The following is a 19,796-nucleotide window of genomic DNA, read 5'->3' as shown; positions in this document are numbered from 1 at the left end:
TAAATTCTATTTAGCAACCTAAAAACCACAGCAGCCGCAATAAGACAGGCAGCTTGGTGAGCCAAGTTTGCACACAAAATAAATTGTTGGGAAAATCATTAAATTCAACAGATAAACTGTTGGTAAAATCTTTACTAAATGGAACTTGTACTTCAAGTTCAGTTTAAAACTATTTAAATATATTTTTGTAGAAAAGTATATCATTTGTTTTTCCTTTCTGATGAAAGCACCTAGCAACTACTATACTCGTTAAATTTTGCATAACATTGACCCCATTTAGTTAAATACAAATTAGAGCCTGAATCTGCTGGACGCTGCTCCCACGCTCGACATCTCGCTCCAATAAACAGCACGGACACGTAATTTTCTTTGTGGCTGATGGCGACCGGAGATCTTCCTCTCCCTCCCATGGTCATAATTATGCTAATGTAGCCTGGTCGGCAGCTGAAATGAGCAAATATAGACACAAATCAATGGTGGTTGCAGTCCAAGTTTGTTGCTGTCTTTGGTGAGGGACACTGAGAGAAATTTAAAAGATATTAGTGTAGAGTTTCATATTCACATTCCAAGATCTTTAATGAGATTTTACTCTTGAGATGGATTAAAATGTCTTTAAATATGGTTTAGGCAGTTGTTTGAGTACCAAATTTGAGTTAAAACAGCTTAATTAGTTTAATTTATTACAAAAAAATCTTAATTTTTGTAAATTTAATTAGTTTGCCAGTGCACTTGTGCGGTCAATGAGATTCTGGCATATGAAGCCAGAGCACATGCAAACAGGCAGAGGCACATATAGACGGCTCTTCATTTAATTAAACGTTGCATGTAGCAACAAATGTTCTCAATGCCGGAAATTGTTTAAGCGCCAGCAACAGCAGAGGCGTACTCTCAAGTAGTCAGGGATAAACAAATCTGTGGAAGACCAAGAATGAATCTGAACCTGAAGTCCAGTAAAAAGTTAGCCTCAATTAAAGCCTTTTACCCCATAAAACCCCCTTGGAAACGTCCTTGCCTGCCGCCTGGTCCCTTGAACGAGTTGCCCTTAATCGCCGTTTAAGCTTTGTGGCGCAACAATTGTTGGAGCGTAATTAATGCGATTTGGTTATGTTTCCATCGATTGGCCATCCGCACATGTCCTGCGGAACGGAGGAACATGAGATGCAGCCTGTCTGGTCCTGGTTGGCTTTTGTTGTTGTTGGCTGGACCATTAACTGCTTGGCTGGCTGCCTTTTTCCGCCAACCTAATGCATAAACATTTCCCGGAAAATGCCAGTCGTCGTAAAGCCATTTTCCATTGTTGCTGCCAACATTTTATTTTACTTTTTATGCTGCATTCTTTTTTTTTTCCAAAGGGCTTAAAATTTAAATGGACTTCATTTCAAGGGACATTCATGACAATCATATAATTTGTTCGCAACATTAATTTGTAATTACAATTTTAATGCAACTTTTAATTGTTGTCCATATTAACTTATGTTTACATTTTTAATGGCTCTTAATAGTAGATTTCTTTTTTTTTTTAAGTATTTACGTTAGAGTTATTTCAATTACAATTTGAATTTGAAAAACTTGCAAGTCCTTTATAGGAAAGTTTATTTCTATTTACTTAACCTTTTGTACTTAAAATGAAACTTACATAAACGTATTTGACTCATCTTAATTCGATTAGCATTAGTCTTTTGATTAAGTATTTAATTTCTTACATTCCTTTGAACTGCATTTGCATTTGACCTCTTCAGCTTTGCGGTTAACTGTTGATAAATAAGCTTGTCCTTTAAAACAATAAGAGTAATTGTCAGCGACTTAACCCACTGCGACCTTTGGTCTTAACCCCTCATTGCTCATTCCTTCAGCGCATCTGCTCATTTGTTCGCATTTTGACCTACTTTCTTTGTTGCTTTTGCTACTGTTACTGTTTTACTTTCAGCGGTGTTGGGTTTGTCCTTTTTATTTTAAATAAATCATACGACGCGTGTGCCACAAAAACCGCTGCACAAACACAGAGTCTCTTCCGCACACAAGTAAACCCAATAATAAATGGCATGGGGCTGAAGGGAAGCTACTGGTATCCTTGTTCAGCGCATCCTTATGACCATGTGCAGTCGCCTGTTCCGTGCCTTTTTATATATCGCTTTTTTTTCTCTACTTACTCTTGATGAATTTCATATATGCTAAGTGGTTTGGGTTCGCCTTTGTGAGTGAACATTTTCACACTTCCTGTGTGGGAGGCAGGCTGGCTTTAATCTTGACAGTAAACATAAATTATAAATTCCAAGAAGAAGATTTCGTTTCATGAGAAAGTCGTTTGATTAAAAACCAGCAACAAGCAGTGATATTAGAAAAAGTTGTAATATTTATTTTGTAAATATTTTCCCTAAGTCTCTCAACATTGATTTAAACTCAACCACAACTCCTATTGAAACGTGGCCGGAACTAGTTGCACTTTTGAAATATTCATGACCGTAATTCGTATGTGAATTGCCTTCGATTTGTAGTTGCTGTGAATTTCCTCGGAGATGTTTTGGGTCCTGCTTAGGCCCGTATTTATGTGGCTGAATAATTAACGAGTGCATGTGAGTCATGGGATTGGTGCATACCCAGTCACGCAAGTGGCCGCCTTTGCCACTCACAGTTCTAGCCTCAAAAATCGGTTGTGGTTTAGTTTTTCGGGCGGCTCAACGGTTCATTGACACAAAATCGATGTTCTAAATTTGAACTTGCTACGAACTTGGGAGTCCTAAAAACTCGCCCGACGTTGGTAAATTATTGAGTATTTAGTAAGGGAATAATTTATAAGAGATTTTGTGTAATCAAAGGGTTGAGCCTTTTTGGCTGATGGCTTGATTGAATTGAAAGGCATTTAAAGACTAGTCTGGCAATTTATTATAGAGAAAGCCCTTAAAGTTATTCAGTAACTCTATGGAACTTAATAGAAATTAGTTAAAGTAAATATAAACCATTGTGTACATCTAACAATGACTAGATTCTGTCATGACTAGGTAATATTATTTTGACCACAGCTTTATAAGCATAAGAGGCTTAACTGTTAGTAATAATCCTTGGGCTTGAATCCTGTGCCGAAAAACAAATGACTTCTCACTTGTCACACAGAGTTTGCTTGCCGTTTCCCCCGGAAACCCACATTTTCCAGTTGCCTTTGGTCTCCAAGTAGTCAATATTGTGAACCAGAGAGAGAGACAACCTTGTCGACAAGCACTTGACACCAGCAAGTTAGACGCTTAATGTTCATACATACGTACTGAGCATGTAACAAGACTACTCCCCCGTCAGTCATTTCCACCCCGCTCCTTTTGGTAGTCATGCTTAACGCTTATTTTATAGTAATATATGCCCCCACCGAGCACCGGGCTTAAGGCGCTATTTGGAGCACGACTGGGGTAGAGACGGTTGGCTAGAGGAATACGCACACTCACAGGTTTAGTACTCACTCCTTCCTTCCCAGGAGCTCATATCTATCTTTATTCCATGGACTTTTTGTGTATTCGCTTAAGCGACACTTTGACATTGATTGCGCTGTGTGTGCTCGATTCGTGTGTCGACCCGGCCAATGAGCCACTTACTCAGTCCTTTGGAAGATAGGGACAAAAATGTAGGTAAAACTGTCATGAATTTAGAAGAGATATTTCTCAATTTTTCAAATGCAAATATATTTTATCTTATCTTGACTACAATCTTCGCATTAATCTTCTTGATAACCACAAATTATTACTAAATATCAATATGTTTAGGATATTTATGATATTGGAAACCAATAAATAACAATAATTTTAAAGAGGATTTTCGATAAAATATCTTTTTGCCACACATTCCCGTACTATCAAAGTGTCTGTCAGCCCCAAAGACCTAGTATCCCGTTTCTTTGTTTGCCCTTGCCTTTGGCAGACTGTTGCATATTTATCTTTGATGTGACAGCCAGTCTAGCATCCTTCGACATATCCTGGCCACCCATTTCGTGCTCTTTGCTTTCGGGAAGTTGACTTTGACCCTGGACTGTCTTATATTTGCACAGATTGTGACCATTTCACTGAGATATGTTTGATAATGACAGTGAAATATTGAAAGGCAGAAAGATACTGTTTGTTTTGTCCGTCTTTGCTTATTCATGAAATGCCGTTGCATTGAATTTCGAGAGTTTTATGCTCGACCAACATGACGTATGTGCAATGTGCATTTTAATCTCTTCCATCGATGTAGCTGGTACAAAAACGAAACGAAACGAAACGAGGAACAGCATTCAACCATTAGCCGGATGAGGCTTCACGGCCTTCCTGTGGCATCCTTGTCTCAATATTGATTGTCGTTGGGCCAAGTCAAATTCAATTACCAGGATCGAGCTGCGTATTCCGGAAGCGCTCTCTCCTTCCTTTTGTCTGACGGTCTCAATGGATTTTCCCTTCTAAAAATAGCCAATACTCGTTGCCAGGCATCCCGACGCATTCGGTATTTGGTATTTGGACCTGGTTCACAACAGGGACTCTTATCCTTAGTCTGGTTGTTCTGTGTATGTGTGTGTTTGTGTGTGTAAGGGCGGATAATACACATCCAGGTCTCTCGCACATTACGTATACGCAACGATGGCACATGCATCATTAAAAATTCAGCAAGTGTAAATTAAAAAGAGAGCCATACAAGACGTCACCATCCTGCACGTAGGTGCATCTCTTTTTCTTCCCATTAAGTCTTTGATATTTTCAATAAGACAACGTGCTGTGAGATTTAACTAACACAAACAATTGTGGTCAATATAATAATACAGATTGGTAGAAATTATTGTTGTAAATTAATAAGCAATAAGCTTCATATTCCATTCCATTTGATATAAACCCCTAAACTCTTAAAAACATGAGAAATTCTTAGACATGCGTTGAAAGCATAACAAAAAAGATTAAATTACAATCTGTAGTTAAAAAATAGTATAAAAAATATGTTTTCCTGTTAAGTTTCCACACAATAGTGCTACACTGTTCAACAAGAATCCGAGACGATGACGACGAGGCAGGTGGCAGCATCAAATGCTTAATTACATTTTCACCGCACGCAGTCGAGCGTCAGTTTTGCACATGCGATGCATCCATCATGGAGGACGCAGGATATTGGAGGGCGGAAAGCAAAGGATTCTCATCTTCTAAGCGCAATTGATGCCGTGCTGCCATGATAGCCATGGCATGTCTGTCTGTCAGTCAGCCGGCTAGCGAGTTCTCAAATATGACTCCCACGGAGCGAAAAAGATTGCGCCAGAAAACACCAAAAGAAATTTTGAAATTTTCTTAAGAAATTAATAACTAAACTATTTTTTCCATTTTTCATAGTTCTTGAATCAACCACATCTTCATTTTCGTTTTATAAAACAAACATATATTTTTTGAATATTTTTTCCTGTGCTTGCCATTTTGCCGTCGCAACTTTATGACATTTTCAATTTTCCGTATTTTTCCGTATTTGCACCTACACGGCCTGAAATGAGCGCTTTTGTCAGCAATGCCGGAAGGCGTCTTAGCGAATGATGTGTGTGTGTGTGGGTGAGCGTTTGTGACACACTCATGAGAAGTCGATAAAACTGTTGGACTTTGCATGCGCCAAACACACTCCGCCATTCTCTTGCCAATCAAGCATCGCCTTTGTCCTTTTCTGGGCCGCCACAGCAAAACTGTCATTGTCATTTAAATGTGTCTTTTGACTGTTGCTTTTGTTGTTTCTCGCATACCCACGCAAAAGCACACACAAGGACCAAACTATTCAGAGAAATTAAATTGAACACGGAGGACTGTGCCTTTTGTTTAAGAGAGAACACCACCACGAGAACCCACTCGACTGCACCCACCTGAATGCCAGTAACAGGTGGCTCTGCTGACGACAAGTAGCCAAAAGTCAGAGATGGGAAAGGTTTTGGAACTACAACAGTAAACTTTAAAATGAATTAGAAAAAGTCAGTCATTTTAGGTAATAAAAATCTTAAAAAAAGGCTCGTGGTACTGTTTAAAATGAAATCCCAATAAAAAATATTCCATATATGTTTTAAAAATATTGAAACAAACTAGCTTGGCCAAAACTTCCCATCACTGCAACCGCCAAGAGGCAACAGTTGATGAAGTTTATGTATAGGTCCATAATGAAATTGTGTTGTTTGCCAAGCAATAAGGAAGCGAATGATGTAAAAAACTGAATGCAATTTCGAAACCCATAAAAAGGGTCTTTAAAAAAGCTTTCGTTATTTATAAAAAAACAGAAAATAAATATTTATATGAATGTGTTTTTTCACATCTGCTCTGCATGGAACTTTTATAACAATATGTTTTATATTTTTTTATTAGTTAACTATAAAAAAGCTCATCGAATACTATTATCCTTGAGCTAAGAAAAACAACAATACAATATGAATGAAATGTCATGTTGTTTATTGGATTTTATTGATTTGCTTAACTTTTTCTAAATGGTTTTGTAAAAGAGGGTTCTTTACCAACCATTAAGCTGAAAATAATTTGTGAATAAATTCATTAAATATTTAAAATAAATGAAATTGTACAATGATTTAATAATGACATTTTAAGCTTAAATTAAAACCGTAAATAGTAATTGATTGTTAGTCATTTAATTTGCCATTCCGATTTGTAAAAGTAAAATTGATTTATTGACATTCTCGACATTAGCCAATTATTTACGATTTATAATAGCCAATAATGATATGGCAAGGGCGGTGGCTTGCAACAAATTCCGATTAAATCGCCTTTGAAACGAAGTTTGTTTTGGGGTTTTAGTTTATTGGGGCTTTCGTCTTAATGGATTTCCGAAGCTGTTGCTGGCGACCAGTTTGCCAAAGTAATTCGATTTTAATGGTAACACAAACATTGCCACCTTATCAAACACAAATCGTGTGCACACACGAGTTTACCCTTGCATCATATATATATATATATCTAAAATCTAAACTAAGTGCGGAGCGTGAATTTCTGCGTTTGTTGCCACCACAATCCACAAATACATGTGTACGTATGTACTTACGTAAACGAGCGTATCGACATTTGTATGGCTTAAAAGAGGGAAGGAGGAGGGTATAGTCCACCTCAAATTGCGCCGATATGTGTGACATGCCAATGCGTTCAATATTCAATTAATCATCTCGTATATTTATGGCTTATGCAGCATGTTGAGTACGAAAAACTGGGTCACAGCGGTTGGCTCGTGATCCTGGCCAGGAGCTGATAGAAGCAGGATTTAATAATATAGAGTGACAAAATTGAAATGCTTAAATATTTATTCGAGCTCGGTTGCTAAAATGTATGTCTCTTTATCGATTAAGTGACTTTCGATGCTCAAAATTGTTGTATTGCTTTCGAAAACGAGGGATAAAAATCTGTTTCACATTTTGGAGTTTCTATAAAATGTACTATATTTTCTTAAAATTTCTATCATATGTTTTTCTTACAACTAACTGCTTTATTGAAGTATTTAATTTTTATTAAGCTGGGTTTCTAGCTAAATAACCAGAGTGCATCATAAGCCGAAAATGTGAAGCATGAAATTCGAGAAACCGAAATCCCTGAAGTATGCAACGCATTTTGGCCATCAACTTTTTAATTGGCAAACTGAAGAGCTGGGGAAAAACCAGATAAAGGCCAATGGTTAAGATAGTATCTACCGGTATTCGTTCCCAAATGATGCACCCTGTCTTACTGCTATATAGAATTTCTCTTTTTACGATCATTAATTTACAGAACATTCACAAAAAACCACATTTTTTTCTTGATTATTTTCCAGGTATCAATTGACCAAACCGGCAGGATGATGCGCATTTTGGCCGCAAAGCAGCACAAAATTAAAATCAAATTTTAGGGCAAACATTTCCGGAAGGGGCAGCTATATTAAAAGTCCGTAATTAAAAAAAGACGAACAAAAAAAGTCAGCTACGGACTCTAGAATTTCGACCCCGCGGCTATTTCCATTTATTTGCATACGCCAGCATCCGTAGGATACAAACCGAATCTGGAATTGCAGTGTCCCTTTGGCGAATCGGTGTAGCATGTCAAGTGGACGCAGTGCCCGTCTCCCTGCAACGCCCACCCAGACCGCCAACAACAAGCATAGGGCGGCAGCAGCAGCGGCAGCGGCAGCAGCAGCAGTGGCCGCCGGAGAACCCAATAGCAACAGCATGTTGCAGTACGGCAGCAGCAGCAATCCCGCAGTGTCGACCGCTGCAACCACAGCATCGGCAGCATCTGGCATGGGAATGGGAATGGGTGTGGGCATGGGTGGCGGCATGAATCTGAGCATGGGAATGGGCGTGGTCGGTGGCATGGGCATGGGCATGGGAATGAGCGGCGGCATGGCACCGTACAATCTCCATGGCAGTACCATGGGTAGCAGTTGTGAATCGAACGTGGAGCGGATCCCAGTGGACACCATTGATGCTTTGGGTCCTGAGCTTGCGGTGGCCACCTCTCAGGTCCTGGAAAATCTATCCGAAAACGAACGAAAAATGATCATCGAGGTGTTAAATCGGGATGAGTCCGTGCGACAGAGAGATGCCACCAGAATGATGTGAGTGATAGTTTACTTTTTTTTAATACATTTAACAATAAGAGTCCTTCAATGAGTGGGAAATGCGAACAACGATTTTTATTAAAATTGGAAAAACTAATTAAGTTTTAAATTAGAAAATATTATTTTATAAATCCAAGTTTTAGAATTTATTCCAAAATGAAGTTTCCCCTTTTGTATTTTAACTTTTAACCTTTCCCAAACAGAGTTTATGTAAACGATTTCCATTTTCATGTTTATTGGATATTGAAATAGTTTTAAGACAATGTAACCAATATCTTACCCCAACAGTTTCGACTGATTAGCTTACTTTTTTGCCAATGTCAGCACTGAAAATGTCGCATTTACCCCCTCAACCCATCGAAGGACTCTTCTATCTGATTTTCTCTCCTGCTTTTCGTAATTTTGTAAGTTAAATCGAAACTCGACCCAGAGCCGAGCTGTCTTACTGCACTTTAGCAACTAACTAAGTCAGGTGTTTCCTTCTCCTTAACCTTTTCCACCGTTTTTCCTCTGCTTTCTTAATTAAATGTGCCAAGAAGACAGAAGTTTTTTTGGCAGACAATGCACTTTCCTTTTGCCACTCGAATTGCAGATGCTAATGCACTTGAAACAAGCTTTTTATTGACTGAGAAAAAACGAAAGAACAATGGCATCGCCGAGTGGCTTTCCTCTCAGGAAACGCACGTATCGCACATTTGGAGACCGCAATTTATGGCTCGACATTTTGCGGTGGCACAAGCTCCGGACTTCGTTGTCCGTAATTCGTAGTCCTTCTCTTTTTGGCTTTTGGATTGGGATATACCCGTACACGTGTGGTATTCCAGGTCGTTCTACCTGGAGGCACTCGGGCGACAAATCACGCGCGTATGCCACTGGCGTTCGTTCATCCAGTCAGCCAGTCTGTTAGTCCCTCCAGGTTTGCCATTGCCAGCCGGGTGTTCTAAATTGATATGCGCGGAAAATTGTTCTCATTTTTGGTGGAAGGCGAGTTTTTGTTATGCGAATTTACAGTGAAAATTCAAGGGAAAATAAAGGGTACTTAAGAAATTGCCTACAAAAAGATTGATAGATTTTATAAATATTTTTAATAAGTTAATATAGAACAGGGGAGTATCAATATGAGGATTTTCAAGAGCCAGATTCTCGAGATAATAAAGTACTTTATAGAATTTTAGCTAAAATTTGTACTACTCCCAGTTTTATGTCTCTAGAATGCCTCTCGCGCCTTCTTAAATATATATAAAAAACCAAACAAATAAGTTGTAAAAGGTCAGAAGGGAGTATTTACTGTACTTAAGAGCATCCCTTTTGGCGAGGGAAGAAGAACTCCCACCATTCAGTTAAGGATTCCCCTCTCTGCATTTCAATTTCTTGGGGCATACACTCGAGCGATTGTGTTTCGTGACCCTGGTTTGGATTTTTGTTTGTTGTTCTAGTTCCAGGGCTTTTCCACCCGCTTTTAATGCGTCGTTAGGCGGTGGAAAATGGAGCAGGTGGAAGAGAGACATGAAGCAAGGTGAACGGATCCGAGTTTTATGCTGCATTGGCATTCAAATAACTGGAAAGTGTTTTCATTGTCACGCCGACGCTGCCACAGAATGGAAAGCAATTTTATTGTCCTCTTTTTTTTTCACTGGTGCGACATTCGTTGACAGTACTCGTACACGTTTTCGCTTTTAGACAATTATTTTTAAGGCCTACGAATCGATACAATGCCTTGGCATTTACCATGACGACATTTCGGGTCTTAAAGTATTTAGCTTAATAAATTTTTTGGTCTTACTTTAAGAACATCATAAAATTGGTATGCCTGAAAGAAATATTTCAATTTTCCATTCATTTTCTTGACCTTTCATATTTTGTTTCCTTAGATAATGGCTAAGACACATTTTCTACATTTTCCTTTAGAACCAAGTATTGATTTTAAAAAAACAATCAACTAGGTTGCATAATTAATTAATTTTGATGAAGTATTACGCAATGCAATCACAGCAAAGGGCACTAAAAATTTATGAGGGTCATTAATGGCCCGTCGACTTATATTGTATATGGGTACTTGGTCCTTTTACCAACTTAGTACACTTTAATGACGGTTTTTTTTTTTTTGTGTTGGCCAACATATAAACATATAAACGATTTCATTGGCCTTGCCTGCTGCTCGAGTAATCTAAACACATAAATCCCTTCCGCTGGCAACAAAGTTGACGCTCTTGGTCGATTCCCTTCTTTGAGTTGGCTCATTTGGCGGGTGTTGCGCCTTTCAGTCGCCTCTGATTGCTTAATCATGTCGGCCACTGTTGGGGCGGAAATGGCTAAATTGAAAAGCGCCATTGGAGATTGGCAACAGGCGAATGACGAACAGGCGAAAAGGCGATAGGAAATGCCTGTTGGCCAGTGGGTCACATGTGCCAGGTCCTGCCATGTCCTTTTTATATACAATTTTTTTTTTTTTAACCGTGGGTGGACATCGATCCAGCTGGGCCAACAATTGATGAAAGCCTTGCCATTAAGCCAACTAAGTCTGGCGTTCTTTAGAAATGTAAAATGCCATGAGTGAAAGGTGGCCATAATGGCCTTTGCTAATGTTTAGATTATGCAAAAATGGGTTGGGGATGTGGGAGGTTTCTTAAATTTATATTGCATACTTTTCGGATTTGGTTTGATTATTCATTTCGGGTTCTTCCCCAAGCTCTCATACTACCATAAGCCAGAAAAATACATAGAATGAAATACAAAAACTTTTTGGAATATATTATTCAATATGCATGTTTATTTTTCCCTTTAATATTGTAAATCACAATCCCTAATTAAGTTAGCACCCTCAATTCCCATTTATTTCACAGTAGCCACTTCAAAAGGATAAAAGTCCTGAAAGAGTGTCGTTATCTAAAATGCACAGGATACTTGGAATTCAATCTTTGAATCGTTTAGCTTATGATGAGACATAGAATCCTGCTTCGTCTACTTAGCCTTCTCATTTTCTTCGGCTTAGAAAAAGTCAATTCCTCTTGCCACTGCAAAATTCCTGATATCCTGAGACTGCAATTTGCTTTGGCTGAGCTGCATAATGAGATTTCTCACAGCTCATAGAGGTTGTTTGCTTCTCAAAGAATTTGATTTTTAGTTTATAAAAACAGCATTCTTAAAATATCATTTAAAATAAAGAAAATTCTATTTTAAAGTTGCTCCTCATTCCTGCAAAACTTGCTGTTTCTCTTATTAAGAGCAACTTAATATATTCGAGCAAAAGAATTCCTTTAAAACTGAAATTTATTGTGAAATTTAAATGTGTATAGCCATTGGACTCAGCCTGGCAGCAGCGGCAGCAACAACACACTTATTCCATTTCCGCTAACAAATACGCTTGCACATAAAGCAAATACAACCACGAACCAAGGACAAGGAATATGGGCAGAATGAGAAGCCGAAGCAGGATGTAGATGTAGGAGGGGCCAGAGCGGGGAATACACATTCATCTAGCTAATAACACTGATAATGTTGGTAATACTTGTTGAGTAAATTAAATCTAATGGAGCGCTCGTTCATCATTCGCCGGCAGAGGGAACTTAATTAAATGTTCTCCCAACAACTGTTAGCCGCACTCAAAGCCCTCAATGGCCAACGTTAAAGCTGCACAGAAAAAGTTGTAAATATTTATATTATTGCTGTTTTTCTATATTTGATAAAAGTAATAAAATAATATTGAATTTATTTATTAAGTTTATTGATTATGAACAAAAACTTACCTCTAAACTAGCATAAATGAGTCAGGTTCTTCTGCAAATATTAGAAAGAAAGGTAAACAGTGATAAAACTAATCCTGGTATTCCGGTTGTTGTTAACTTTAATTACTCTGATTAAACCTATCACAAAAAAGGCAAGTTAGCAGAAAGTTATTCCGACTTCTTTTCACTTTAAGCACTGAAAAATGTTAAGGAGTTTTGAGATATGAATTTTATAAATTGTAATCGTCTTATAAATTTCTATATCTTAACAAGTTGCAAATTAAACTTCTGATCTAAGAACCCCAAAATAAGATATAAATTCTGGAATTTCATACACAACACACCCAATTTTCTCCACGTGTAGTGAAACCAAGTCAAGCCGTGGGCCAAACTACTTTGACTTGTTGCGCCGCAGAATTTCTGGATTTTTGCCCTGTGCCATTGCTTAGCCTTGGCTTTGTGCTTCGCTTCTCAGTGCTCTCTGGATGGCTATAGCATTTGCCTTGATAATGTCGTTGATTACTTTTAATTATAATTTCGCTGCTAGGCTACGCAAGCGAATCGCTGCTCATCATCTGCCTAAAGAACTTCCACTTCCCGTTGCTGATGGCCATCAAAAAATGAACTGAAAACTTTTGGCTCAGTCAGCTAAAAATGGAAGGAAAAGTAAAAGAAGAGGCGGCCTGTGTGTGAAGCCTCCCAGTTACCATGGTGCACTACACTTTTATTACACCTGGCTTTATGGGTTTTGCCATCAGCCAACTTAATTGGCCGCTTAACGCCCACTCATCGCCTGGGATCGGCTCATTAGGTGACACCGCCTAGCTCTGTTGACCGACCTCAAAGACCTCGAGACCGTAGTCTGTTGGATTTCTAAGGTGGCGTCTATGATTTCACATCACCTGATACCCAGAGTATCCTCGGGCATCTGCAATTTGCATGTAAATTAGTGCGAGAAGGGGGACCCTTGCCTAAGGGCAATTCTACTTGTAATTAATGCCACATACGGGTATGGCAGATGTTTTGACGGAATTTTAACAAACATAAAACAATGGCTGTGGGGCTAGTAGATATATACATGTATGTATTCCCAAAGCATCCAACCGCATGGCCAGCAATAATTAAATACACTTTTAAAATGGTATTCAGCCATTATGATATTTGTCAGTGCCGCATGTCAACGATTACTCCTCATTGTTTGTAACTGCACTCCAAATTCCACTGCACTCGGGGGCATGTGAAAATGTTTTCAGCACGAATTCACATGTTAGTCAAAGGGAAAGAGTGAAATGTTTCTACTTTTTGTGTTGCCGGATAACAAACACTCTCTGGTTGCAAAAAAAACTTAATAAAACTTTTTGTTTCAAACACTTACTTTGGTTATAAAAACATTTGCAATATATTTTTCAAATATCCCAAGAGAATCTATCGCATTCCAATTGGTTTTTAATTTTCAATAGCTTAAGGGTATCAGAGAATGCTTTGTTTGTGATAAGTTTTATCGGAATAATTTAATTTAATAACAAACGGAATGCAAATATTTTTACTATCATGGTCTGCTTTTATCAGGATATTTGTGTTTATTAAAATTATAAACTCAATTATGTACACAAACAAGAAGTTTTAAATGGTTTTGCTTCTGAGTTGCCTGGCTGGTTGGGATGTTTTCTACAATAATAAAGTTATCAACATAATGGCATTGAAGAGTTTTAACTAATTTGATTATTTAAATTAAATGTTAGTAAACTTCAAATGAGATAACTTAAAGAATTAATATTCTTTATATTTAAAACTGCTTAGAAGTGAAGTCATACAGCCAGTCATTTAGTACATCAAAAGTTAAACTTACTTTCCCCTGACTTCACCTTCTAACCAATATACCCTCTTTGAGATCACATTCGCCTCAGGTAGGGTATAGATATGCACCTAAATGCATCCAGTTTGGGAAACATTCGCGATTCACGCGAAAGAAGAGTGAGAACGAGAACAATGCGCTTTTCCTAGTGGCTTTCTCATACGTAATTAAACTGATAGCGGGCGACGTCGCCGGCGAGCATTCCGACTAATGATAATGCGAGAAGGGCGCCTCAGGTAGCAATACCTGAGTATGAGTATCTTAGTATCTCACTTGCTGACCAACTCAGAGAGAGAGAGAGAGAGTGGGAGAGCTGCTTTCAACCGCTGGCCGGGCTTCAATCTCGATCTTCAATCCCGCTCGATCGACTTGGCAGTTCACGACTTCAGTCAACGAACGCGTCTCGATCCGAGCGAACGTCGTTCCGTTCTGCTGGTAACAAAAAAAAACCAAAAACAAAAAAAGATACACCACTCGGCGGTGTGTGTGTGTGTTTGTGTGTATCTCCGAGTGCGATGAGATTGCCGGTTTGAGATTTGTTTGTCTCTGATTTCTACCTGTGCCCCAAGAAGTGCTCTTTTTACGGTTTGTGTCTTTTATTCGGTCTGATATCAGAATTATACACACATCAATACGAAACGTATCTCGAAGATACCGCACGCAGGCAGCGCCTGTAATCCAGCCATCCGAAAGCGCTGTATGCAAAGTAGCAGCAACGAAGAATGAAATTCAACGAACCCAGCGAACTCCGAAAACGAATTGGATAATTTATTTGCCAAACAACTCTGATTTTGGCCGATCGCCAAAGTTTGCACAAGCAATTTCTACGAACTAACCAGAGGATAGGCACTACATACGAAAGTATCTATTAACCAAAAAGGTAAAAAATGAAGACGTCTGAAGAACATTACTATTATTGTCTTAAGAAAGTTTAGCTCGGTTAATAGTTATTTTTAAGAATTGTTACCGAAACTGTATTCATGGCCAAAGATAGCTGTGAGGTCTACCCTATATCTTCTCAATAAAAATCTGTCATGGCATCTTTTTGCTTAAGAATGTAGGAAAGTAAGAATCTGTTTGGATGATAGATATCTTTGTAGAAAGATATTCCTAAAAAATCTTGAAGTTAATGCCAACACAAATGATCAACTTAAAAGGCCGTTTTGGATGCTATGTAGATGAAGTGGCTAGCCACCAAATTACATGTCTTAATCATAATCTTTCTCTAATCCATTTTAATCTGGATTTCGAGATCAGTCTATAGTTTTTTTCACCTGCATCAGCATGGGCACACGATCGCGCTCTCTTTGGTTAAACAAGCGATTGTAATTGCCTTTCTGCAACTTAAAGAAGAAGCTTGCACAGAAGGAATCCGCAGCCGGGCTCTGATTATTTTAACGGTTTATAAATTTAATTAAGCTGCGGAGTCAAAGAACAAAGAAGCGACGTCACCGCAAAGGTAAAAGATACTTAACTGTCTCCTTGTTGTTTTCTCCCCAGACATTTCATCTTGTTTTTGTATCTTTATATATATATATATATATATCTCGAGAGGCACATTTTGTACACACAGCTCACGCGTGTGTGTAGATGTGGATGCACCCACTCCGCCTTGTATAACTTGTATCTGGCAGATACTTTTCTGTTGCCTTTATTTTATTCCCATACAGTCGTCGTCTTGTTTACCTTTTCCTTGCTGCAAGCTCAGCTTAATTCTTATGCACGTCTCAGACTTCGTTTTTTGATGTTTGCATTGCCGCCGCCGCCACAGACGCCGTGACATCGCCGAAGATTCCCGGCCATTACCATTACCAAGTTCAAGAAAGATACATTTCCAGCTGGAACTCAATTCGCAACGCAACGCCACAGCCATGGCGATGTGCGGGGGGGAATTACGAGTTTGAGGAGCAATAACATTCGTTGGCAACTTGGTCTTTGGCATGACTAATTCGCCGCAGCAACAATGACAAATAGCACAGGTATCCATTGGATACCGCAGTGTATGTTGTAGGTGTGAAAAGATCTTAGGTCGTTCTCAAACAATAGTTGTCAATGTTGTCAAAACGGGAAATGGACTGTATAACACTCCCCCTCGGAAAATCACACACAAAAGGGAAGTATAAATCAGGTTCACTTTAAGCTTTGCTTTCCAGGCTGCCAATGGCTATTTGTCTAATATAGATAATAGGGCAAGGTGGGTTTGGAAATGGTTTAAAAACTCAAAAGATTATTAATCATTATTCCATGACCCTCAATTTTAAAGATTCATATACTTAAAATATATCTAAATAAAAGGTGTGAAGAGATCTGAGGGCGTTCTCTAACAATAGTCATCAATGTTGTCAATGAACTGAGAAAGAGGCTACAACACTCCCTTTCAAAATTAGGCAAAAGTTATCATAAATCATCTTTTTGTGTTAATTTACATGGTGAATTAGTTACCTACAGAAAACCTTGTCACCATATCGTAAACTTTTTCAAAGATATTACTTCTAAGAATACTCAAATCAAGATAGGCCATTCAAACAAAGACAAAATTTAAATACAAATATAATATAATATTTATATATAATTAAAACTTATCTTTCTATTTAAATATTTGGCTATGATGGGCTATTTAAAAAGGTGTTCCAAATAGCAAGCCATAACCATTATCATTAGGTAAATAATCCATTATGCCTATAGTAAAGTTTCTTGTAGGTGTGAACAGGGTGTGTTTACCAGATATGAGAAATAGATAAACCACTCTTAATCCCAATTCAAACTAATTTTATTAATTGCTTATTGCATTTATTTTTAATAAACAATCTGCTGTGTAGAAAAAAAAGGTGTTTATGACCCATTCCGAGCACTTAATAATACAAATAAAGTCTCGTTAAAAAGCTGTGGCACTTAATCTTAGAGATATGTAGTTGCATTAGTTATTCCACCCACACCCGACTCAAATCACATTTGCTGACAGTTTTCAGCAGACACGTTTACCAAGAACCTGTGTGTCACCTGTGTGGAAAAGTTCTCTCTTTCTCTCTTTTTGGAAATAAGATGTATCTCACATCTCTCTGTGTCTGTCAGCAGCCAGATGAGTTTAATTAGCACTTTGCTGCATGGCCATTATAAATTTTGGAAAAATTCTTGACTTTCGACTTGACACTGATTTTTACGTACGTTAATGGCTCTTTTATATGCTAGTTTTATTTTTGGAAAGACACGAGTATGTGTAAGCTTTTGTCTTTATTCTGAGCGATAAGACTGGAATGAGCTAAGTTGCGAGGGCTTATCAGATGTGCCGTAAAAACAAAAGCACACTTGCTGTGCCCAAGATCCAAATATTTGGTCATTATGTCATTTGTATGTCAGGGGATTGAGTTTTCCACAATTTGACAGTTTTCCGGGAGAGATAAGCTGAGGGTGCATTGACCATTTTGTGTTGGAGTTTGTGAACTCAGCCACAAGGTAATTGGAGATTTTCTGTTTCAACTCTGACTTGGGGCCCAGGCCATGCCATGCCATGCCATGCCATGGCCTTCCTCTCATTAATCATTCATAAATATTCATTTCAGACCGACCACGCCTTCTTTCATCAGAGGCAGCCGAACATTTATCATTATCATTTCGCCAGCTTCCTTAATTTTCCATCTTGTTTGCCTGTCGGTGTTTTTCTATTTCCGTTGCAAACATGAAATATCTTTCTGAAAATGTGTTGAAGATTTTTCCGGCCGCAAAAAACTTATTATAATTTATGCAAAAAATAAGAAAAAGAAATGGTGACAGTTATTGAGTTTAATAACGATATTTTTCTTTCTTTCGCTGTCGCTCTGATGTATTTGCATTTTTATTGAAACGAAAAACAGCTGCCACAACAGTGTAAGTTGGCTTTATGTGAGACATTTCTGGACTTGAGCTTGAGCTTGGGTTGGGCTTTTGGCCAGTTAGATGCCTGGCCAGTGATAAACCCACATCAGAATAAACTGGTCGCGAAAACTGTAATCAAGCGAATGCAAATCGGGTTAACTGTGTTTTAACGAGGGTCATCAAGAGAGAACTTAAGTGATGATGGTTCCCAAAAGATAAAAAAATGAAAGTAAGGGTGTTGAAAGGCAAGGCCTTGACTAGCTACTCAATTTCAATTCTTTTCTAATTCAAAACAAAATTAGCCACGATTTGTACATTATAATCTGTGAGATTCGATAGTGCAATTATCTCATAGACATGCCACAATAATTATAGGCAAATTAACGCTCTGCCTTTGGTCACACAGAACCCAAATTGGTCAAATCACATTAAGCAGCGCAATTGAGCCAACCGACAGTCACATAATAAACACAAAAAAAAAACAACAAAAGCTGAAACAAAAATCTGGCCAAAACAAGTCTGTCAATGGTTGCCGGCGACTTTGTTTTGTTTTCGCTTGCTTTGAGCCTGACAAATTCAATGGCCAAAATGGCTGTGAAACATTTTTGTGAATGTGACGGAAAAAATCTGTAAACAAGCGACAGAATGGGGCTTATATAAACAGTCATAGATATAGAGCTGCAGCTAAGACAACATTAGATAAGAGGCCTTTGATAAAAAGGTATTAACTAGATCAATAAACTTTACATTGCATAAGTTGGTCTTTGATTTTATGCATTTTTTAGTATTTATTCAGAAAAGAAAAAATGATAAAAAAACAAATTTTAATATTTTTCCATGATTTTTCATTTAGAAAATAAATAAAATTTATTTTTAAAAATAGTTCTTGGCCTAACAATGACATTCTTTGTTTGCCACGACTGTACGTGCCTGCATCTAGAGTCATTCCCATATCGATGAATCAGAAGGCGGTCAACGGAAATGCAATTGAAAACTTTTAATGTTCCATTGAACTTTGATTAAAAATGAGTCAGAATCTTTGAAATCGAATCGGTTAATAGAAACAGAAAAAGAAACTGACCAGCCTCCTTTGGAATTTCCTCTCTTTATTTTTATTAAATTTTGGGCCCAAAAGTGGACCAGAGTATGAGTTGTTATTTTGTTTTTCGCAGTTCCAGTTATTATTGCGGTTTTGTTTTTGTACAATTTTCATGGCATCAGCTGCCTTGAAGTGACTGCAATATGTCGCCGTGGCGATTGAAATTCTTATTGAATGCCAAACCGAGAAGTCAAGTCAAGTGTGTGGAGCGACTTATTTCATTTTGTTTCGCCAACGCCAACGGTCAACGGTTGAAATGTAAGCCAGATATAATGGCCATAACAATAGCCATAAGCTGGCTAAAATTGAATTGTCTCTATCTGCTGTACGTGAGTGTATCTGTGGCCTGGAGGGGGCAGCAAGCCACAGATGAATAACCATAAGCTGCACTTAACCATTTAATTATTGATTTGCCAATCCAATGGATACATTGGCTATCTAAAGGTAGAAGTTCAGAATTTAATAAACTTTAAGGGTTAGTTAAATGAACTAAAAATGATAATTTAAATAAAAGAAATATCTCTTTTAAATCTTCTTATTTCAAGTTAATCTATAAATGACTTTCAATTTTCAATACAAATATGGTTTTAATGCAACTATTTACCTCAATTAACCTCTTTGTTGTAAATTAATTGTGTTAATCCCTAGGGCAGTCTGCTATATTACAATAAATTTGTTTAAGTTATTATTGTTTATTAACGACATT

General features: G+C 37.9%; 1 protein-coding gene across 3 annotated transcripts in view; it reads left to right on the top strand.

Moving 5' to 3' along the window:
• Positions 1–19,796, top strand: part of LOC108109209 (synaptotagmin-like protein 4) — a 72,530-nt gene that overhangs the window by 8,288 nt on the left and 44,446 nt on the right. For all 3 annotated transcript variants that reach the window (XM_041818754.1, XM_041818756.1, XM_041818757.1), the window contains exon 2: positions 7,777–8,556. In XM_041818754.1, the coding sequence (XP_041674688.1) occupies positions 8,039–8,556 (518 nt within the window). In that variant the 5' untranslated portion in view covers positions 7,777–8,038. The remainder of the gene's footprint in view (positions 1–7,776; positions 8,557–19,796) is intronic.

The sequence above is a fragment of the Drosophila eugracilis genome, unplaced genomic scaffold (genome assembly GCF_018153835.1).
Source record: "Drosophila eugracilis isolate 14026-0451.02 unplaced genomic scaffold, ASM1815383v1 contig_367, whole genome shotgun sequence".
Lineage (NCBI taxonomy): Eukaryota > Metazoa > Arthropoda > Insecta > Diptera > Drosophilidae > Drosophila > Drosophila eugracilis.
This window is presented reverse-complemented; position numbering and strand designations above follow the sequence as displayed.